Source organism: Lithobates pipiens, unplaced genomic scaffold, assembly GCF_037356315.1.
Source record: "Lithobates pipiens isolate NorthernLeopardFrog02 unplaced genomic scaffold, aLitPip1_a1.2 Scaffold_17, whole genome shotgun sequence".
In the NCBI taxonomy this organism is placed as follows: Eukaryota; Metazoa; Chordata; class Amphibia; order Anura; family Ranidae; genus Lithobates; species Lithobates pipiens.
In genome coordinates, this window is record NW_027507755.1 from 13,932,507 (window position 1) to 13,957,178 (window position 24,672).

The window sequence follows — 24,672 nt, forward strand, 5'->3', positions numbered from 1 at the left end:
ATGACAGGTTCTCTGTTCTGCCAACTCTGTGAACTGTGCTGTCCCCCCTGACACACCTAGTTAGATAGTGAGATGCTGCAGACACCTGTATGAGCTTAACCACTGGTACACTACCACAACTATATTAGCACATAGTAAACATGCATCAGACTACAGGATTGTAAATAAAGTGAGTATATTATTGTAAGACCAAATAAAATGTCAATACTCACATGCAATAAACAGGTAAAGGAGTTTGTTTGAATGCAATAAACTAACTGACATGAATGCCAGGTTTTAAGCTCCCTAGCGGTATTCCCGAGTGTGGCTCAGGGTGAATTTTCATTACCAAAAGTGGTAACCCCGAGCCACACTCGGAATTGCATTGCAGGATACAGGCAACGTTACTTACCTTGTCCCCAGGATCCTGCGATGTCTCCCCATGTCCTCCGCTCGATCTATCACTGTGTCAGGCTCCGTTCCATGTGTGCGTCGCAACGCACGGAGACGGAGCCGGAGCCAAATTCAAAAAGTGCAAAAAGCATAATAAATACAGTACACTGTAATCTTAAATTACATTACTGTATCAAATACTTTTACTTTTTATATATAAGATTCCTTATTCCCTTTAATAAAGTAACAAAGTATTTACTGATCTGAGATATAAATAAAAGTGTTAAATCTGCAATCTCTCGTCTATAGCATTTTGATATGTGACAGGGTTACTTTAAATAGACCCGCTCACCATTTTCAAAGTTCTAAAAAAAAACATACATTGGGCCAAAAAAGCTACTTAGAGTAACACTCTTTTTTGCCACAAAATCTTTATTCTAACCAGAGTTATCCTCTCCATTAAACTTGCAGAAAATCAACACTCCCTGAAGTGGCTAATCCTCTGATTTCTTGGCTGCTCACAACAGTTCTTTCCCCATGCCCCTATGCCATATCACTGTTACTCCTGTAAGTAGAAAAATTACAAAATCTTGGAAGTCACTGCATAGTAAACACTACTTCGATGTTAATTCTCTGCAAGTCTGATGGAGCGGATAACTGGTTAGAATAAATCTATTCTTCTTTATATATAAAGATATTATTTATATATTTCCACATGTGTGGACCTTCCATGAAGTGGCAACAGGGTTAACATTTGATGTGCCAGCGCTTATTAATGAATCATCATAAACTGTACCTGCACTGGTGAGCTCATCTTGGATTCCTCAATGGCGGTGCTTCTACTCTGACTTCGACCTAAAATGTAGAAATATAATGTTGAAGCCATTCAATGGATGTAGTCAGATAGAAAATATAATGCATTAGTCAACCTTATTAATCAAGCTTATCTAAAATTAGGAGTGTGTATTAATCACTTGCCGACCAGCCGACGCAGTTGTACTGTGGCAGAATGGCATGGCAGGGCGAAATGACGTTATGTAATGTCACTTCACTCTGTAGCCACTAGGGGCGCACGTGAGCCCCCTGCTGCCCTCAGAGCAGGTCTCCTAATGTCTTATGGACAATAAACTGGCCCTTTGTTTATAAAGTTTGGAGACCCCTTGTCTATTGTATTAAAGACAAGCAACTAAAAAGAGGCCCATGTCACTGACATGTGGATGTGTGCAATACAACACTGAGACTGAATAAAAACTTAGCAGGACAATGTTCCCTGCATATATGTTTTCCTTCTTCCTGTTTAGGAGACACAACAGGGAATCTCGCCGACGTACCCCCATTTGAAGATTTCCCTTTTATTCCTGTTCCAGTGACAACCTAAAATGTTGGATCTTCCCTCACTTTCAGTGCAAATGTTAATGAATTCAAGGACTTATGCTGGCCATTTATGGATCAAAATTCTAGGCTAGTATAGCCTTTCAGCTGTGGGAGACGCTCGTTGGACTAGCTTGTCTCCTCCACACTGCTGATAGCAGGGCAGCCCGGCAGGAAGGCTGTACATAAACGTTTCCACCCTCCAGGCCTTTTTCCTGACGCTTTTTTTTTATATGGAAAAATCATTTTTTTTTTTGCTAGAAAATTAGTTAGAACCCCAAAATATTATACATTTTTTAAAGCAGAGGCCCCAGAGAATAAAATGGTGAGTTTTACAATTTTTCATATTACACTGTATTTTTATTAGTTTTTTAAATGCAATTTTTTGGGGACATAACAATACGTACAGTATGTTATAACATTAAACACTGTAACCCAATTCTTTTTGTATAATGTAAAGGATGATGTTACGCGGAGTAAGTACATACCAAAAATGTTACACTTTTAAATTGCGCGTGCTTGTGGTGACAAAAGACCTACATTTTTCTATCCATAGGTGATGCTTTAAAAGCCTTTACAAGTTACCACCTTAGATTAACAGAGGAGGTCTAATGCTAGAATTTCTGTCCATAAACTGGCGATCGCAGTGATATGTCTTATGTGCGTCCATAGCAGGGAGTTGATAAAAGCCGATCCCATCTTTATTCGGCTGTCTGAACACTTGGATCTCCTGGAGGAACGAGAGAGCTTGTGCAACCCGTGGAAGGTGGCGGAGGGGAGACGTCCCCTCCCGCTGCTTGTAAAAGCAATCCAATGGCTAGTTAGCTACTAGGATTGCTTTTACAAGAGCTGCTCTAAAAAACGGTACTGGGGTGATGCCTGCAGCCGCAGGCATGATCCCGGTATAACCACTAGACATGGGCGCTGTCAAAAAAATAGTTTTTTTTTTCGTTATTTTGTACCTGAAGGGTCTGGTATGGATATTTAGGGGGAACCCCACGTCAATTTTTTTTTAGATTTGATGCAGGGTTCCCCTTAATATCCATACCAGACCTGAAGGGCCTGGTAATTGAATTTGGGGGACCCTCACGCTTTTTTTTTTTTTTTTATATCAATGACTTTCAATGAGTGTTCTCTGTATTACGGAGCCGACAATTCATAATAGCTGCGAGTGATTTTAAAGGACTTTTTTTCCTGCATAAATGACACTTTGTGCAGAGACAGTTCTAAGCACCAGAAACATGCACCCCTTCACAGGCATACTATAGACACCACCCCCCCCTACGAAATTTAAAGGAATATTACACTTTTATTGTTTCACTTTAATCATTATTAAAATCACTGCTCCCTAAAAAACTGCAGTTTTTAAAACTTTGTTTTGCATTGATACATGTCCCCTGGGGCAGGACCCGGGTCCCCAAACACTTTTTAGGACAGTAACTTGCAAATTAGCCTTTAAAATTAGCACTTTAGATTTTGAACGTTGGAGTCCCATGGACTTTAATAGGGTTCTAAAGTTCACACGAAGTTTGCTATATACTAGCTCCGCCTAATCTTCTTTATACATTCGACAGACACCATAAGCCTTCAAAGACAGATTTGACTGTAATTCATGTGGATTTTCAGACGAATGCAATTTTTGAACGAAAAACTAAATAAATAAAAACTAATTTTGGGAGTAACTAAATAAATAAATTTTTCGGACAAAAACAAAATTCCGAAACAAAATATTTTACTCTGCACATGTCTAAAATGAATGTTATTAGGCTCTACAGATGCACAAAATGCACACCGCATTCCTGTGCAATTCACATGTGATCCATTCATAGATTCAATTAATTCATGGGTTCAATGGGTTCAAATTAAAATTAAAATTAATGGAGGTCCGGTTGGTAAAATTGTCTTTCTCTAGAGGTACAAATTTTTTCTTCTACGACTCAGGTCTTTCGTACCACAGCCCCCTTTACATTAGTGTCCTCAGCCCCCCCTTTCCTATCACAGCCTCCCATCCTCCCATATATCACAACCCACTTTCAAAATCAGAGTCCCCACCATTACAGCCCCGCTTACATCACAGCCCCCTTGCAATCACAGACTCCCCCTCCCCAAATCACAGTGCCCCTAGCCATCACAACCCTCACAACCTCCCACATCACAGCTAAACCCTTCCTGTCACAGCCCACTTTTTATTACAGCCCTCCTCCTCACATCAGACTCTTCATATCACAGCGCCCCTCTGAAATCACAGCCCCCCATATTACAGTTTCCCTCTCAAATCTCAACCCCCCCATATCACAGCCCCCACCATTCTCATATCACAGCCCCCTATATCACAGCTACCCCCACCTCTTATCAGAGCCCCCTCCCTATATCACATCACAGTTCCCCTTTCTCACATCACAGCCCTCATATCACAGCTCCCCCTCTTGCATCACAGAATGGCTTGCTGGACTCTTCTTCTGAATGTACTTGCCTGCCAACGCCGCCGCTGAACTCACTGCAGTGAAGAGGGCAGGAGGCACAAAAGGTCTGCACTGAGGGCGGGATCTGCCCAACTCTTGTTAAAAAGTTTGTAAATATGAAAGTTTGGACAGCTTCTGCACCCTCTGTAGACCGTGCCTCCCGCTCTCCTCCCTGCTGTAAGTTTAGCGGCGGCAGGTAAATACATTCAGAAGAAGAGCCCACCCTGCCATTCCTCCCACCCTCTACAATGTTGTGATTTTTAACAGCTGCAGCGGTGGGAAGAGAGTCTACTCAGGCTGCTAAATGCCACGGTCCAGACAGGACTGTCACTCAGTGTCAGCCATTTAGTGACGCCTTGTGTACAGAATGGGGTAGATTTACTAAAGACTAATGGACTGTGCAGATTGCAAGTGCAGTTGCTCCAGAGTTTAGTAAATTAGAAAAGGCTTCACTTTACAAAGAATATCCAATCACATGCAAATAAAAAACAGCATTTTTGCTTGCACATAATTGGATGATGAAAGTCAGCAGAGCTTTCCCTAATTTATTAAGCTCTGGAGCAACTACAGTTGCAAACTCTATTTGCCTTTAGTAAATCAACCCCAATGAGTAGGGTCAAGTTTAAAGCCCTTCCCACTGTAAGCGCAATTTTGCCACACCCACAATTTTGCCACAATGTGGCAGGCATGTAGTCCAATTATTGTTCCGTGGGTTTCGCAAGACTTAACTCCCCACATTAAAAAAAAAAGATCTACGGCCCTGCTCATCCCATCCCAGCAAAAAATGATCTATGGCCCTGCTCATCCCATCCCAGCCTTTCTACTGGGGCAGGTCACAGTGAATTACTTACAGCCATGCCACCTTCTCCTAAGAGACATCTAAATCGTAAAAAATATATATATATATTTTTAAACATGCTTAGGTATACTGTGTGAGTGGGAACACGTAACAATCATATAGTGGGGTGTTTTCAAACTTTATTGCAAATGCAGTAGAAATACACTTTAAATATACCAGTGGATTAATTTACATTAGCAAAATTATTAGATCAATTAACGTAAAAATTCAGGAACACAAAAACGATTTTAAGCGTCGTCCCTGGGACATGACATAATGCATCTGTGTCACGGTGCTTTGTCTAAGCAAGTCACAACGTGGTAAAACTCAGATGGCAAGTGTTGAATCGGGCGTCAGTGTCCCCGCGGGGTGATGATTGCACTAAAGTGCTGCTGCAGAGAGGCTTTATGGATTAGGCATTTGAACACCATATCCCTGCAGAGCTTGAATGAATCAGTTCATCTGAGATGCTTCCTGTAAACTCACACTGTGATATCTTGCCAACGATGACAATTTGTGTTATTTCTTCAAGCAATTGTTACACTTCTTAAAGCAATCTGTACAGCTGGGAAGCTGCTGCCAAATATGTTGCTTTATAGAAATGACAGGGTTGCTTATATCTGCTTTGGCATGTGTGCGGGTTGGTGGCACATTGTTATTTCTTGATTCATTTCAGTATGTTTCCTAGGTTTACTGTTAGAATGACTGCTTATACGACTCGAGGGATGTACCAAAAGCAATGCAACAGTGGGCCTTGTTTTTTAATACATAGGTCGTTCAAATTTCACATGTTGGTAGAGTAACTCTTCTTCTATAGTAACTCTTCTTCTTTTTCATTGTAGGTACAGTATATAATGGCTTCCAAGCAGAAGCAACAGTCCATGATTGAGGGGTGCAGGATGTCTGACATCCACAGAAGGCTACAGAATTTTTACAGAGATGACACCATTGACAAGAGTCAAATGTACACACAGGGTAGCACTGCTCTGATGCCTCGTACACACGATCGGACTTTCCTACAACAAAACCGTGAAATTTTGTGCGAAGGGTGTTGGCTGCAACTTGTCTTGCATACACATGGTCACACAAATGTTGGCCAACCATTTTCGAAAGTAGTGACGTACAAGACGTACGTGATATCTCCATTACGAATGCTAGTTTTACAAGACCGAGCGCTTCCGGATCGTACTTGATTCCAAGCATGCGTGTTTGTACTTTGGACTTTTGTTCCGATGGACTTGTGTACGCACGATCGTAAAGTCCGACAATACATATTTGTTGGCAGAAAATATGATAGCATGCTAGCCAACATTTGTTGGCGGAAAGTCAGATAACAATTGTCCGATGGAGCGTACACACTGTCGGACTTACCGTCAACAAGCTCACATCCAACATTTCCTGTCGGAAAATCCAAACGTGTGTATGGGCCTTAAGTGTGAAAACCTCCAAATATGCGTGTTGGTTACTGGTACCTTCTCTCCAGGTGCCAGGTTCAGACTACCGCCCTCTTGTCACAAACTCGGAATATGGATATATGGAAAGAACCCACACTGTGGAATCCGTCCAAATTCTTAAGACCACTTTCACACTGAGGCGCTTTTCAGGCGCTTTCACGCTCATGAAAACTTATTTCCATTAAAATCAATGAACGCTTTCACACTGAGGCAGTGTGCTGGCAGGGCTGTGAAAAACTCCCCTCTCCATTGAAATGAATGGAAAGCGCTTCAAAAGTGCCTGAAAAGCTCTTCAAAAGCGCTCAGTGTTTTTAATGGCAGTTTAGAAGCGCCTCAGTGTGAAAGTGCCCTTTATGCGATAATCATCAAGTACAAAGTAACTGCTAACATGTTTCAGCAAAGAGCCTTGTTCACAAACCTGTTAGCAGTTACTTTGTATTTGGTGATTATCGAATAAAGAATTTGGACGGATAGAAGAGTGCGGGATCTTTCCATATATCCATTGAAGTGACCAATGATAAGACATTGCTCTTGTCAATGGTTTCATCCCTGTTAAAATTCTATAGCCTCCTGTGGATGTTGGATGTTGGCCTGCACCCTTCCAGTGTTAAATTTGTCAACGAAAGCATGTTCTTCAAAGTTTTTGTCAGCTGCATGTTTTTAGTGACGAAAGCTCAGTTGCAAAAACTATGATGAAAATCAATTCCAAATGCATCAACGTATGCAAATGTGAGGGAGAGACATTTACACACCTGAACTTATGCTTTCCTCAGAGCTCCCCCTGTCTGTTAAAGCACCCTGACCATCGGCAAGATGTATCGGCTGAGAGATCCAGGGTCCCATCAATCATTTCCCTTTCCTATGCAGTTCCACACATTACACACTATCTCTTTGGCGCCCTCTGCTGGCCTTTCCTAAACTGTCAACACAATTCCATCTCCAGCCTATAATAATAAGACATTACCCACTTCGGGTCCAGAAGGTTTACCCCCACCCCCCACCCACCCTTCATGACCAGGCCATTTTTTGAGACACGGCACTGCGTTACTTTAACTGACAATTGCATGGTCGTGCGACATTGTTCCCAAATAAAATGAAGTATTTTTTTTCCACAAATAGAGCTTTCTTTTGGTGGTATTTGATCACCTCTGTAGTTTTTATTCTTTGTGCTATAACCAAACAAAGCCTGCCCATTTTGAAAAAAAAAATCAATATTTTTTGCTATCTGCTATAAAACATACCCAATAAAAAATGTCAAACCTCTAATTTATTCGTAAATGTAGGGCAATATGTATTCTGCTACATATGTTTGGTAAAAAAAAAATCCCAATAGATTTGGATTTTACAGTCCAAATTACTTGTATGGGGTACAAAGTCCATCTGGCGTGAACAAAGTCTGTGGACAGAGAACATTATGCTAGCCAGTCCATTGGGGAAGAAAGGGGCAGCGCAGGACAGTTGGTCTAAAGCAGCCTTTTTCAACCAGGGTGCCCAGACTCCCTAGGGTATCTTAACCATTGTTCACCTTTTTATTTTTTATTTTTTTTGTAAATAGTTTTTATTAAGAGAATTTCACAATATAATCAGAGTACAATCACAATGTAATCACAATATAATCTTCACATCTCCCCAACAGTTGTATCATATCAGAAATAAGGAAGGGAACCAGGAGCAAAGGGGACACAAATAGCCCATACCGAAGAGCAAACTTATGCATTATATATGTCATTGTCGTCAATCAGGCTATATAACAATATACAGATAAGCATATACTCCCAGTCCCTCCCCTCAGCCTCCGAATCCCGCCCACCCACCACACCGAAGAAGGATCATCGCGTGTGGGGGGGCAGGAGGGCGATCGAGCCTCCCTCCCACCACTCGAGTACTCCAATACTCGGTATTAGGATAATAAGCAGTCGGGGGGGAGGAACGTGCAAATGATAGGGAGATGGATAACGTTTTTGGTGAACAAATTAAACTGAAACATAACAGGTAGCAAAAGAAAAAAGAAATTAAAAAAAAAGAAGAAAGAAACTGTCAAAGACTGGTCTGTCTCATGTCCAAGGGTGAGAATTAGTAAGAGTGGGAGCAGTCCTGTGCAGTCTCCACATTCTATTAGGGGTAGTTAGCTCTCAGGTCATGGATTTACGTAACTTGGATTCTTTTATGCCACGTTTCCCATATTTGTCAATTGTTATCAAACTTTATTTTTTTCCCAAGCCTAAGGGCTAGGATTGATTCATACGTGTAGTGTAGATGGGTGGTCGACCATACTTCTGAGGCATTGGGTGCTTGATTATTTTTCCAGAACCTAGCTATCAGTGTTCTAGCTACCAGAAGAATATGGGATACTACAATTTTAAAATTAGGTGGGTATTTTTCAAATGCCGAGGTTGCCAGCCCCGGTTCAGGGGCAGAGAGGAAACCAGTGATACTGGAAATGACACGAAATATGGTGTTCCAGAAGCTTGTAAGATGCTTGCAAGACCAAAACATGTGGAAGAGGTTACCTACCTCCCCACAGCTTCTCCAGCACAGGGGGGAGGACTCAGCGAGGCCAAACTTCGAAAATCTGTATGGTGTAAGGTACCACCGTAAAGCTATTTTTTGGGCTATCTCCCAGTGCCCTACGCATTTTGAGGCTTTATAGTTAGCTTTGAATGCATGGCCCCATTGTGCCTCTGAGAAGGTCTTCCCCAAGTCCTCCTCCCAGCGCAGGTAGGGACGGGATTTAATGAAGGTAAGCTTTTGCTGGAAGAAGTTGTAGAATAAAGATATTCCTTTGGGTAGGGTAGGATTGGCGGTATAGAAACGCCAAAGGGAATCTGCTAACGAGACATGAGTAACCTTACCATCCTTCAGTAGGTGGGAAATTTGATAGTATTTGTATATGTCGGTAGGCTTTAGATGAAAGCGTGACCGTAGGGAATGGAATGGCATCATTGAGGGTCCCTGGAAAAGATCCTGCAGCCACCGTATTCCTTTCTCAGTCCACTCCTTTACCGTGAAATTAGGAATTATGAAGTCTAAGGCCTGTAAAGGAATAGGGAGTTCCGCCAATTTAATGGTCTGAGGAGTGGATCTAAGAAGTTCTCTTCAGGCCTTCAGGGAGGCTCGAAGAGTATCAGGAAGCTGATGAAGGGGCCATGGTCTAATTGAGTCTATGAGAAGAAGGAGCTTTAAGTTCCGTGTAGGGCAAAGGGCTTTTTCAATACAGCACCATTTAGGTTCTTGGGCAGAATTAAACCAATGTTTTAGTTGGACAAGCCTGGATGCTAGATAGTAGTCTTTAAGGTCTACCATGCCCATTCCGCCCGCCAATCTGTGTTTTATCAACAATATTTTGGAACACCTAGGTCTTCTGGAACACCAAATGAATTTATGCATTAGAGAGTTAAGTCCGGAAAAGTGTTTCCTGGAAGGGGTGGTAGGCAATGCTCTAAACACGTACAGAATTTGGGGGAGCATCAACATCTTAAAAGATGCAAGGCGTCCTAACCACGAAAGCTCGGATCTTGCCAGTCTGCCCGCCTCCTTAGTTAATTTATCTATAAGTGGGGGGAAGTTAGCATCCGCCAGATTCGGAGCTGACCTGGTAAGTTGAAGTCCCAGATAGGGGATAGTGGATTTGTTCCAAGTATATGGAAGTGTGGTCGTCAAGTCAGTACGGAGGGAGGGTTCAATGTCTAGGTCTAGGATAACCGATTTTGAGAAGTTCACCTTGTAGTAGGAGATCAGGCTAAACTCCTGAAATACCTTATGGGCCTGTGGTAAGGATGAAGCTGGGAGGGTTAGAAAGAGGATAATATCATCTGCAAATAAGTTGATTTTGTGGGGGCCATCTTGCATTGGGATGCCTATGATCTGAGGATGAGATCAAATTTTTTCTGCTAGTGGTTCAATTAAAAGGTTAAAAATTGTAGGGGAGAGAGAGCACCCTTGCCTGGTACCGTTATAGAAAAGGGGGATGACAACATATTAGCAGTGAAGACTTGTGCTGAAGGGGTTGAATAAAGGGCGAGAATAGCCGAAAGGATCGGTCCACCGAAGCCAAACTTCCGTAGGACCCGATCCATATATCCCCAGTGGATCCTGTTGAACGCCTTCTCCGTGTCCAAAGAGAGGAGCAGAGAAGGTGTCCGACAGGTCCCTGCGTATTGGATAACACCAATAACCCTCCTGGTGGCGCCCGAAGCTTGCCGACCAGGTGTGAAACCTGTCTGATCCGGATGGATCAACGTAGGGATAAAGGGAAGAAGTCTTTGGGCAAGAATTTTGGCGTATATCTTAACGTCTGTATTTAATAAGGAAATTGGTCTAAAATTGGAGGGGGTAGTAGGTTCCTTTCACGGCTTGGGAATCGTGACCACATAAGCCCTAAGCATCTCCGGGGGGAAGGAAGCTGAGGCGAATGCCTCAGCATATATCTCCGAAAGCCTTGGGGAAAGTAGGTCAGAGAAGGTGCGGTAAAAGTCATTAGTTAGGCCATCAGGTCCTGGAGACTTGCCCAGGGGGAGAGATTTAATGCATTTCCCTATTTCTACCGATGAGATAGGTTGGTTAAGAGATTCCAATTGATCCTTAGTGAGAGAGGGGAGATTAATACTGGATAGAAAGGATTGTATGCTATCATCTGTGGGCTGGGGAGTGTCTGCGTCCAATTTTAAGTTGTACAAGGAGGAATAATAATCAGCAAAGGCGTCCGCTATTTCTTGCGGGTTAATTTTTTTTCGGTTATTCACGGGGTGGTAAATGAAAGGAATTTTGGCCTTAATCCTGGCTGCCCGTACCCTGTTGGCTAGATATTTGCCAGCACGATTGCTGGAGGAATAGTGCGACAACTTGAGAGAATACACATATTTATCGTACTTTGCAAGCAGTAAGCGTCGAAGGTCAACACGAAGCTGAGTGAGCTTATGGGCCGTGTTGAGATCCGGCTTAAGCTTGTTAGAGGATTCTAAGGTCCGAATGTCCGCCAAGATGCGGTCCAGTTGCTGGGTCTTGGTTCTCTTCACTCTAGAGCAAATGTGGAGCATAATTCCCCTTATGAAAGCCTTATGGGCACACCAAAGGGTAGTAGGACTTCGTACCGAGCGGGCATTCAGCTCAAAGAATTCAGTCAGGTTCCTAGAGATAGCAGCAACATGCGAGGAGTTCTGGAATAGCTGGGAGTTTGCTCTCCAAACATAGGCTGAGCACGGAGTGTGCCCCTCCACCACCTTAATAGATACGGGTGCGTGATCCGACCATGAGATGTCGTCGATGGTGGGGGAGGACACTGCCTGTAGCAACAACCTATCTACCAGAATCAAATCAATCCTGGAGTAGGTGTTGTGTCTAGCGGAGTGGAACGTGTAGTCTTTCTTGCTCGCATGTTGGCATCTCCAGGCGTCATATAAATCCTCAGCAGCCAAAAGGGGATGGAGTCTCGGCAAGGATCGACTAGACCTGGATGTAGTATCCAGTGTGTAGTCGACCGTCATGTTGTAATCTCCACAGACAACCAATGAACCCTTACGACATTTATTGACCTTACAGAAAAGTCTATTCAGAAACCGTAGCTGGTGCACATTGGGAGCATAAAGATTCATAATAGTATATGCCTTATTGTTCAGTTCAGCTAACAGAATTAAATACCTCCCTTCGGGATCAATCAGTACCTCGGAAAGGTAAAAGGCCACTGTGTCTTTTATAGCAATAGCCACTCCCCTCTTTTTTTCTGAGGCTGAGGCCTGAAATATGTGAGGAAAGCTCTTGTGCTGGAACCTAGGAGCGGCTGAGTTTAAAAAATTAGTCTCCTGAATACATAACACATCCGCCCCTAAATTTAAGGCCTCCTTCCACACAGAGTTCCGCTTAACCGGATGGTTTAGGCCATGTACATTAAAGGAGACAAAATTAAGCGTCATTGAAAATGGCAGTCAAATGCAAATTAAGTAGGATGGAATTCCATTCAAGGTAAGTTCCGGAGCGTCCTAAGGATTCGGGTTTCCCAGGTTGCATGTAAGAGAAGGACCAAAATAGATTTGAGCAGTTCGGACACAGACAGACCAGAATAGTACTGTAACACAGCTGTAAAAAAAAAAAAAAATAATACAAAACAAAAGTCCAGAACAAAGAGTAATAAAAAAGATTATCTCCAATGAGATCTGAAGGCACTATGAATGCCCATTGATGTGGGGGGAATCAAGGGCAAGCACTAAAGTGCATCCAGCGACTGAGAAACAGCAATCGATAAAGGTGTTGCAGCAGTCTACATCAAGGAACCCTATTTTTCTTCCTTTTTCTCCGCTGTACTGTCTGCCAGTCCCCCTGAGTATCCAACTTTGTAGGTGGGGACGGAGCCAGAGGTGCAGTATGTTCCTCGGGGAGAATGTCTAGATTGTGTAGCAAATCCAGCCCTTCTTGGAGGGTAGCAACCACAGAGGATTTGCCCTCGTAGGTAATCAGCAGTTTCACGGGGTAGCTCCACCGATATGGGACTCCATGATTCCGGAGGGCTTTAGTAACAGGCAGGAGTGCTTTGCGTCTCTGCATGGTGAATTGAGAGAGATCCGCATACATTTGTATGTGAGAGAATCTATCCGGGAGCTGGGCCTCCCTTCTGAATGCTGACAGTAGTTGCTCCTTGGCATGAAAAAAATGAATCCGCATCAGAACATCGCGCGGGATATTGTCCGGCAAGTGCGGAGGTTTAGGGAGCCGATGGATGCGATCAATAATCAGCTCTTGATCTGATAAAGAGGGCAGCAAGGTTTTCATGAGATTTTGGACATGTTGAGCAAGCTGTGCAGGTAAGACGGACTCAGAGATTTCTCTCACTTTGACGTTATTGCGTCTGGACCTGTCTTCCAGGTCCGCCATTTTGGATTTGAGCCACTCAATGTCCTCAGATTGATCATTGTGTGCATCCACTAATGTGTTATGGGCTACAGCAAAATCTCCCATTTTCTGTTCCACATGATCCACTCTCCCAGTTAGTACTCCTACCTCAGTTTTAAAATTGCTAATACACTGCATAAAGTCTGTGTGTAGGGAGGCACGCAGGGAGACAAGCATGTCCTTAAGAGTGGATTCAGAGACAGGCTGGTTGGTGGCAGGGAATTCAGAGATGCACTCAGTGAGTTCTCTGGTATCAGCAGAGGAGTTTTGTGCAGCACTCACCTGCAATACTGCTTCTGATAGCCTCGGCCTAGATTTTGCAGGGCTGCTGCTCAGCGGTGTGGATGTCCCTGGTGACCGTCTCCCCTGTCCGACGCTGGGTGCTGGGCTCCCGGAGGAGGCCGTAGAGGATCCAGGGGAGGAATGCATGACGCCGCCGGCTCCATCTTGGCTCGATTCGCGGGCCGCCGGTGAAAAGAAATCCGGCAGTTGTTTGGGCTGCGCGGGACCTCTCGCTTTGGCGACATCTCCGGAGGGTGGGGAGACTCTCCGGTTTGTTTCACCGTCGTTTCGCCGGCTCGAGGGACTCCTAGGGCAGTAAGATTCCCGTCGCTGGAGCGGAGCTCTGTCCTTATGCGGCCATCCACCAGCGCGTGGTAGCTACGCCCCCTTTTTATTTTATTTTTAAATTCCATCTCCCCTATGTACCAATATAGCATTAATGTACTTTTTTTGAAGAAATAAAACAGCTTTCCATTTATTTTACACATTCATCTCACTGTCTTCATGGATATTTAAAAACACTTCTCCATTACTTCTGCCTTACTTCCTGAACAGGCTTTAGATCATGACACAGGAAGGATTTGACCAGCTGACCTCATTAGCAAACAACCTGCATCACCTATCCTCAGCTGATCAACTCCTTCCTGTGTCATGACCTAAAGCCTGTTCAGGAAGTAAGGCAGAAGTAATGGAGCAGTGTTTTTAAAAGTCCATGAAGACCGTGAGGTGAGTGTGCAGAATACATGGAAAGCTCTTTTATTTTTGCAAAAGAAGTATATTGATGCTGTATTGGTACATAGGGGAGCTGGAATTTGGGGGGAAAAAAAGGTGAACTTAGCCTTTAAGATTTCTTCAGGGATGCCTTGGCAAAATGCCTAAAAATTGATCAGAAATTGTATACAAGCCAGCAGGTGGCTCGAGCCTGCCTTTTAGTTACACAAAGCCACAGGTTTTCATTATGCACAATTACGACTTTCTAGACACTAGCATCCTAACAACTAATGATGTCATCAGTTAAAGTGGAAGAAAACTCCCCTATCGTTTTCAGCCAAGGAAGCTGCCATCTTTGCCTCTGTTTAATCTTTAACTGCTATGGTGCTGTACATGTGATTCGTTATGACACCAGCCATTGGATGGTTTGATAGTTTGGCTGAGAGCACAGCCAATGTGCAGTTAGCATTCCCGGCATGCCTTTTTTTTTTAACAGTTTAAATCAATGGGTTTACTTCCACTTTAAGAAGAAGGATGTCTGTTGCCTGCACAGCATCCTTGTCTGACCCTCCTGTGCCTCTCTCCCTCAGCACTGGGGTGACAATAGCTGGCTGATGGAGAGAAATTATGGGAGAAGAGAAACATTGGAATACTAGTCAGTACCAGTGTTAAAAAGCGTATTTGCTTTGGAAGAATCAATCACCTCTAACGTCGAGTGTCCTACATGTGGATGTTGCTGCCAAATGTAAAGCTATTCAAATAGTTCTTTACATTTTAGAATGGGGTGCCTCGAGACTGTCCATAATTTTAAAGCGTGCCTTGAGATTGTAATTTTAAAGGCTGCCTTGACTGAAGAAAGGTTGAGAAATACTGGTCTAGAGCATGGTGTCCAACCTGCTGCCTGAGGGTCAAACATGGACCTTTGGTGTATGAAGTGCAGTCCCTGAGCCCAAGCAGACATTAGTAGTAGTGACTTGTTCAGAGCCTTTAATACCAGTGATCTCTAGTAGTTTCATGTAACACATCCCTGGATATGGGGATGTACAGGAAAAAATGATGCTATATGCTGATGATACTATGCTCCTACTGGGGGATATCACAGATTCACTTTGGGAAGCCATGTTGGTCATAACCAGCTTTGGGGTCTACTCCAGCCTCCACATTAACTGTTCCAAATCACCCATTATGCCCCTAATCCTCCAGGCTCAGTTTTATGTAATGTATCGGTTTCACCTAAATTGAAATACTTAGTTATAAATATCACTTCAAGACCGGTAGACTGTGTTTGTTTGAATCTGTCACCATTGTTTGCCCGTATACGCAATAAAGTTAAAGTTTGGTCCAGGCTTAAGTTATTGGTAGTAGGAAAAATAAATCCTATAAAAATGATCTTCATTGGAAGTCGACCGAAGCTCTCTTGTGGAAGGAGTGGGTAACACAAATGGACACGATATTACATCTGGAGAAGTTGATTGTCCAACATAGAGGGCGCAAATACCAAGTAGTATGGTCACCCTGGCTGGATACACCAGTGCTATCTCCGGTTGATTTAATTCTGGGTAGAATTTTGTATTAAACAGGTACATTAAGTACTATATTAAAGAAGGTGTGTGTGGATTTGGTATTTAAAATAGTAAATTACTCAATTGTTTAGTTGCCTATGTCGACCTAAAAGCCTTGTATTGATATACAGAAGTGGAAATTTAAATGTGCCTTAAGAATATATTTGTTGTAATTTCTATGGCCCAAACAAATGTACTTTTTGTTCTAAATAAAACTTATTTTGAGATAAAAAAAACATTTCCCTAGTCTGCATCGTACATCACAACTTCAGTCTCCAACCGCTCCTGGAGAATCATCGATGACCGTTTATTCTAGTAGTTAAGTCTCCAGTCTATGACAGTCTTCCATAGCATTACATATAATATATATTATACAAAGCCCCTTGGAGATATCTGGGGCCACCTTTGAGGCCCCCTATACCTTGTACATTGACAAACACTGGTCTAGGGGGTAGGAAGAATAAATCCAGAATATACCAGTTAGAGTTTGTAAAGCAAACTAGTTTTATCACACCTAAAGAATAAACAATTATGCACTTTGCCTTTGAGTTTGCTTTGCTTTTCTTTATTTGATTATTTGAAGCCTTTGCTGGAAGGGGATCCACCTGACCGAGCACCCCAGCTGTTTACCTGACAGAGATGTCTGACCGCGGGTGCTTTGGTTGGTTGTTAATGGGGTAATACAGACAACCCACTGGCCTTATTTAGGGCTTGTTTACATCGGAATCAGACTGAGAAGCAAATGCCGGGAAGAGAATTCAAGGCTTTTAGGTGCTTTCAGGAAACAATAGATTTGTTTCTGAAATAAGTTTTTTATACATTTACTGTGCAATTGCTGTGCTTTTACCATCTGTGCACACGGCATTCCTATTGATTTGTAGGAAAGAGTAAAAGCAGCTAAAATTCAGCAGAAAAAGACATGCTGGGTTTATAAAAACACAACACAAAGTGATGGATGAGAAAGTCAACAATAAACACAAGTAACATGCCATTCAATTCAAAACTTGAACACTGCGTTCCAAATCCTCAAGAAATGATTGACGTGGATCTAAACCAAATCAATAAAGTTTCACAAGAGCTTTAATATGCTAACGTAATGTAAAAAAGTACAATTTCAATTTTTTTTTAAGTCCAGCCCCAGGAAACTTAAAGGGGTTGTAAAACTTTGTGTTTTTTTCACCTTAATGCATCCTATGCATTAAGGTGAAAAAGACCTGCCAGTGACCGGCCCCCCAGCCCCCCATTTTACTTAACTGAGCCCTGTAATTCTGTTGGCGGTGATGCACTCTCCCTCTCTTCATGAGGTCCCGGCTCTTGATTGGATAGATTGATAGCAGAGCAGCCATTGGTTCCCACTTCTGTCAATCAAATCCAATGACGGGGGCGTTGCCGAGTCCAGCATTCGGCAGCTATGGTCGCAAATGCTGGACTCGGGAGCACTCCCGCAAGGTAATCCTCCGGGAGAGAACTTCTCCTAGGGGGTTATGTGGGGAGGACCCACCGGAGAAGCTGGGGAACCCCAGAAAAACAGGTTTGAGGCCACTCTGTGCAAAACGAGCTGCACAGTGGAGGCAAGTATGATATGTTTGTTATTTAAAAAAAAAACAACCTTACAATCACTTTAAAAAATGAGCCCTTGCAGTGGGACTGTGGCGCCACTGCAAGGGATATCTGCTTGCTTAGGTCAGGGGACAGAAAAGAAGATTGGAGGGATTGGATCCTGGCTTCTTCTGCCTCACACATCTTTCCCAGTCCCCCTGCCTAGACAAGAGCTGGATGCTCATTCTGACACACCGGAGCACAGTATGGAATGAATGGGAAAGTGGAGCTCGCTAAGTTTGCCTTTGAATGCAACTGCTGTCCTTCAGCCCCCTAAAATGTAGGACTCCCCCACCCCTCCTTCCCCAAGACAGAGTACCGAAAAAGACTTGGACTACAGCAATAGCAATTGGATGCTAACTTTATTTCTGATAGCTGGACTCCAGCTTTCCTTGCTATTCTGGCTGTTACTCCATCCTTGAGCCAGTTTGAAGTTGTGTCCAGGCTTCCTCCATTTCTGGTGGTATGATCCAACTCCACAATATATATATGGTGGGGTAATTGCAGGCTCATCTTAGATTGCCTCTGGTAAGTGCAATATATATTTGTGGTGGTGCGCTGTTGACATAAGGCGGTTCTCGTCAGCACTGGTATACATGATAATTTGGATTGTTGGTCCTTCATCCTTCAATAATCTTCACTTCACTGTTGGACTTTTTTTGATTGGATTGTGCTATATTTCATTTATATTTTATATTCTTCAATTATTATATCACTTTTGTAATTTTTTTATCTTATATCAATATACACCCTATTGAATATTTTCATATTTGTGGTAGCGCTGCTGATTTTATTGTATGTTATTTTGATCTATGCTTATTTCATAGTTACAGTAGCAGCTTTTATAATCACTTTTGCACTTTAGCGCGGTATTTTTCTTATTGTTAAAAAAGATCTACTTACCTGATCCTCTGCTCCTCCCAGGGATGGATTTCCCAATGGGAACTGTAGGCATGTGTCTACAGGAGCTCTTCCTAAAGGGGTGTCCAGTTGTTGTTTCTTGTTTTTTTAACCCTTTCGCTGCCAGGCTTGCATATCACATGGACCTGACAGCGAGCTGCAGCCACCGGGATTGTGTGTAAAATTGACAGGCAGACTCCTGCTTATCAGGTGGAAGCATGCGGCCAGCTGATTGCTTCCACACAACCATGGTACCAGCACTGACCCCCTCCCCCCCCCACGCATGTACCCTTGCCATGTATTCCAGACTCTGCTTGCCCATCTCTGGGCCCAGGACTGGCATGGCAGGTACCAGCTGGTGGACGGAAGGGGAGATCAGCGGACACAGAGATCAGCTCTCCTCCCCTTCTTGCTGTGACCCGGGAAGTGTGACGTTACTTCCGGGTCACCCTGTCACTTTCCCTGGCTAGCATAGACGAGAAGGGATGTATTGCAATGTGATCTGCAATGCAATACATTCAGTGGAGCCCGGGGGAGACATACGGCTCTAAAAGACACAGAGAACCTGTCACCTAAAAATCATCACATAGGGGACTTTTTGTCCCCTATGTGATGAAAAAAAAAAGAAAAAGCTAAGCAAAAAAAATAATGTTTTATTTTGCAAAAAAAGTTACACCCAAGCACATAAAATCTTCTCTTCCCCAAAAATCTTTTCAGACCCCCCCCCCCACCTCCACATATTCACATCTATGAATGTAAACGCACACATTGGGGGCACCCTCACGTAAAAAGCTTGATTGCGATACACGTTACACATCACCACACACGCCAGAGTGAGAGCCATAATTCTAGCACAAGACATCCACTGTAATACTAAACTGATGCCCTATAGGGGACTTTTAAAAAGTCGGCTATAGAAAATATAGGGTACTGAAGTACATTGCCATTTCACGGGCCCACACAAATTTAAGGTTTGACATGCTGGGTATCTATTTACTCAGTGCATCGTTACCTTTTATATTTTACCAAAATTTGGGCAGTTTATTGTGTTTGTTTGACCTTAAAATTCACTTTAGTGTGTTTTTTACTGAAATTTTACCTTTGTGGTAATTTATCAGAAAAAAAAAGTCTGATGTCACGTACACACGACGAGACTTTCTAGCAGACTCGGTCTGACGGAATCAGTCCGTCGGACAATCCAATCGTGTGTGGGCTAATCCAATCGTTTTTCATTAAAAAAAAATCAGACAGACCTAGAAATAGAACATGTTTCAAACCTATCTGATGGACTCAATTCCTATCGGGAAAAATGTTTGTCTGTATGCTGGTCCGACTGACCAAATACAATGCAAGGGAAGCTGTTGGCTACTGGCTATTGAACTTCCTTTTTTTAGTCCCATCTTACGTCATCACATTCAAAACGAACAAACTTTCTAACGAACTTAGTCCGTTCAAGTGTGGCCAAGCCGTTTGTTTGGAAAGTCCGTTGGAACTCCGCCGTAAGTCCGTCAGACCTAGTCTGCTGGAAAGTCCGGTCGTGTGTACGCGGCATTACTGTCTTTTTTTTGGGGGGGGGGGGCGCGCTTCCGAATTCTCTGCCTACAGGCTCTTGAGATGTAAATCCAGCCCTGGCTCCATGGCCGGTAGGCTGCCTTCGCTGTGGCTGTGGTTGCAGTGCTGTCTTCCCTCCCAGAACACTGTGTCTATTTCCTGTCATTAAATTAGTGTTCTTCCTATCACACGCGCTGTATGGATGGCACAGTGAGGCTTATTGATAGGCTCAGTGAGGCTTATTAATAGGCACAGTGAGGCTTATTGATGAGCACAGTGATGCTGCATTGATGAGCACAGTGAGGCTTATTGATGGGCACAGCAAAGCTGCATGGATGGGCACAGTAAGGCTGCATTGATGGGCACAGGGAGGCTTATTGATGAGCACAGTGACGCTGCATTGATGAGCACAGTGAGGCTTATTGATGGGCACAGTAAAGCTACATTGATGGGCACAGTAAGGCTGCATTGATGGGCACAGGGAGGCTTATTGATGAGCACAGTGACGCTGCATTGATGAGCACAGTGAGGCTTATTGATGGGCACAGCAAAGCTGCATGGATGGGCACAGTAAAGCTACATTGATGGGCACAGGGAGGCTTATTGATGGGCACAGTGAGGCTGCATTGATGAGCACAGTGAGGCTGCATTGATGAGCACAGTGAGGTTGCATTGATGGGCACAGTGAGGCTGCATTGATGGGCACAGTGAGGCTACATGAATGGGCACAGTAAAGCTGCATGGGCGGGCATAGTAAGGCTGCTTGGACAGGCAGAGTGAGGCTGCATGGATGGGCACAGTGAGGCTGCATGGATGGGCACAGTGAGGCTGCATGAACAAGCACAGTTAAGATGCACTGATGGGCACAGTGAGGCTGCATGAACAAGCACAGTGAAGCTGCATGGATGGGCACAATGAGGCTGCATGAATGGCCACAGTGAGGCTGCATGGATGGACACAGTAAAGCTGCATGGATGGGCACAGTAAGGCTTATTGATGGGCACAGTGAGGCTGCATTTATGGGCACAGTGAGGCTGCATTTATGGGCACAGTGAGGCTGCATTGATGAGCACAGTGAGCTGCATTGATGGGCACAGTAAGGCTGCATGAACGGGCACAGTGAGGCTGCATGGACGGACACAGTGAGGCTGCATGGACGGACACAGTGAGGCTGCATGGACGGGCACAGTGAGGCTGCATGGATGGGCACAGTGAGGCTGCATGGACAGGCACAGTAAAGCTGCATGGATGGGCACAGTGAGGCTGCATGGACATGCACAGTAAAGATGCATTGACGGGCACAGTGAGGCTACATGAACTAGCACAGTGAAGCTGCATGGCCTGGCACAATGAGGCTGCATGAATGGGCACAGTGAGGCTGCATGGACGGGCACAGTAAGACTGCCTGGATGGGAAAAGTGGGGCTGCATGGATGGGCACCGTGGGGATGCATGGATGGGCACAGTGAGGCCGCATGGATGGGTACATTGAGGCTTATTAATGGGCACAGTGAGGCTGCATTGATGGGCACATTGAGGGTTATTGATGGGCACAGTGAGGCTTCATTGATGGGCACAGTGAGGCAGCATTTGATGAGCACTGATTAGGCTGCATTTGATGGGCACTGTTGAGGCTGCATTTATCTCTTGTATCATGCCCACAGCCTCTGACACCTCCTATATCATGTCCGCAGCCTCTAATCATCACTTGTCTTATATCATGTCTGCAGTCTCTGAGGGGGGAGTCTGGAGAGGAGTCAAGAGTGGCAGCCCATGATGGGGGTCATGGGAGAAGTCAGACATGTGTAGACTGTGGAGAGGAGACTATAGAATGAAACCAGAGCCACCAAGCTGGAGCTGAATGACTGAGCCCTGCACTGTACACCTGAGAGAAAGTCAGTGCCAGGCCAGTCTGAGGGGGGTCATTGATGGAGTGAATACAGTAATGTAAGGGGCACCTCATATAAGTAACCCATCCCCTTACCATAGTGTATTCTTTCTGTGGAAGGTTGTCTCTGGTCACCAGAGTCCCCTACCCTACATTCCCAGAGTCACTGGTGCCCCCCTTGATGATTGCTCCACTTTAAACTGGCATGTTCTGTTATATATATATAAAGCCCTATGTGCTTTCATATCTGTCTTATCTATATATAATACACTCTTAAAATGTGCTTTAAAATGCATGGTTTTTCCTTTTATGAACAAGAAAATTACATAATGATGTTGGGTTGGTATAATAATGCTATGGGGCTGGTATGAATTTTCTCCAGCCCTGCCTGGCTTCCCCTGGTTGCTAGACTGATCTCCGCTGTGTCTTCTCACCCATGCTCCAGCAGTCTAAGGTCCTGACATTATCAAGACCAAACTAAGGTCCATAGCTCTGCAATGAACATGGGGATACCAAGGAACAGTTCAGTCCTAAGTGTCGTCTGCCAGGGAGCGGAGAATAAGGTAGGTAAAAGTGTTTTTCTTCTCCCTTAGACTAAGGCTAGGTTCACACCATAGCGATGCGGGAACGCCGCGAATCCGCAGCGTTTTCCCGCATCGCATGCCTCCCGCCGGTAGTTCACACTGCCCTATGCGGACTGCTGGGAGTGTCAATTAAATCTTAATGACACCCCCAGACCAGTCCGCATATCGCAGTGCGATCTGCAAACTCAGACAGGAATCGGATCGCATGGTGTGAACACCCATGCGATCCGATTCTGCTGCGGACCAAAAAAAGGGTCCTGTGCGAGTTTGCGGCGGGTGCGATGCGAATTCAGCCATACTATCTGTATGGCTGAACTCGCATCGCACAGACAGATCGGATGTGATTTGCACTGCAGTGCGGTGCGAATCACATCCGGATCTCTCACCCGCAGCGGTGTGAACCCAGCCTAAATGAGCAGTTGGCCCTTACAGTGCAAGGATTTTCAGAAGTATGCTTTAAGCCTCATGCACACGAGACGCAGTTAAACGCGCGTTCAGATGCAGTTGGACAGTTTTTTCAACTGCACCTGAACTCATTCAATGTTATCCTATGTGTCCATGCACACAGTCTCGTTTTTTTCTGTTTATATGCAGTTGCGTTTAATCTCGTTTTTCCAGAAGCAAAAAAATGCGTTCAGAAACAAAAATTTCTGCGTTTCAGACGCAAAACGCGGCAAAACGCGGTAAAACGCGGCAAAACGCCGCTACCGCGTTTAGCCGCGTTTGCGTTTATATGCGTTTTTAAAGGTGACCTTTTTTTTTACATTAAAAATCTCAAAAATGATTGCAAATGATGAAAAACCATTAGAAAAATATTTTAAACAATTGCAATTGCAAGTGGACAATCCACAACTTGTGGCAAGTGACGTGGCAAGTGGACAATCCACAACTTGTGGCAAGTGACATGGCAGGTGGCAAGTGATGTGGCAAGTGGACAATCCACAACTTGTGGCAAGTGACGTGGCAGGTGAAGTGGCAAGTGACGTGGAAAGTGGACAATAGACAACTTGTGGCAGGTGACGTGGCAAGTGACCTGGCAGGTGACGCGGCAAGTGACTTGGCAGGTGACGTGGCAAGTGGAAAATCAACAACTTGTGGCAGGTGACTGGCATGTGACGTGGCAAGTGGACAATAGACAACTTGTGGCAGGTGACGTGGCAAGTGACCTGGCAGGTGACGCGGCAAGTGACTTGGCAGGTGACGTGGCAAGTGGAAAATCAACAACTTGTGGCAGGTGACTGGCATGTGACGTGGCAAGTGGACAATCCATAACTTGTGGCAGGTGACGTGGCAAGTGACGTGGCAAGTGGACAATCCACTTGTGGCAGGGGACGTGGCAAGTGACGTGGCAAGTGGACAATCCACTTGTGGAAGGTGATGTGGCAAGTGACGTGGCGAGTGGACAATCCACAACTTGTGTCAGGTGACGTGGCAAGTGGACAATCCACAACTTGTGGCAGGTGATGGGGCAAGTGATGTGGCAAGTGGACAATCCACTTGTGGCAGGGGATGTGGCAAGTGACGTGGCGAGTGGACAATCCACAACTTGTGTCAGGTGACGTGGCAAGTGGACAATCCACAACTTGTGGCAGGTGATGTGGCAAGTGATGTGGCAAGTGGACAATCCACTTGTGGCAGGTGACGTGGCAGGGGACGTGGCAAGGGACGTGGCAAGTGGACAATCCACAACTTGTGGCAGGTGATGTGGCTGGTGACGTGGCAAGTGGACAATCCACATCTTGTGGCAGGTGACGTGGCAGGTGACGTGGAAAGTGGTGTGGCAAGTGGACAATCCACAACTTGTGGCAGGTGATGTGGCTGGTGACGTGGTAAGTGGACAATCCACAACTTGTGGCAGATGGCATGGCAGGTGACGTGGAAAGTGGACAATCCACATCTTGTGGCAAGTGACGTGGCAGGTGATGTGGCAAGTGACGTGGCAAGTGGACAATCCACAACTTGTGGCAGGTGATGTGGCAAGTGATGTGGCAGGTGATGTGACAAGTGGACAATCCACATCTTGTGGCAAGTGACGTGGCAGCTGACGTGGCAAGTGACGTGGCAGGTGACGTGGCAAGTGACATGGCAAGTGGACAATCCACATCTCGTGGCAAGTGACGTGGCAGGTGATGTGGCAAGTGACGTGGCAAGTGGACAATCCACAACTTGTGGCAGGTGACGTGGCAGGTGATGTGGCAAGTGACGTGGCAGCTGACG

General features: G+C 44.7%; 1 protein-coding gene across 2 annotated transcripts in view; it reads right to left on the bottom strand.

Moving 5' to 3' along the window:
* LOC143986591 (cyclic nucleotide-binding domain-containing protein 2-like) overlaps window positions 1–24,672 on the bottom strand; it is a 564,608-nt gene that overhangs the window by 218,276 nt on the left and 321,660 nt on the right. For both annotated transcript variants that reach the window (XM_077485000.1, XM_077484999.1), the window contains one exon: window positions 1,169–1,227. In XM_077485000.1, the coding sequence (XP_077341126.1) occupies window positions 1,169–1,227 (59 nt within the window). The remainder of the gene's footprint in view (window positions 1–1,168; window positions 1,228–24,672) is intronic.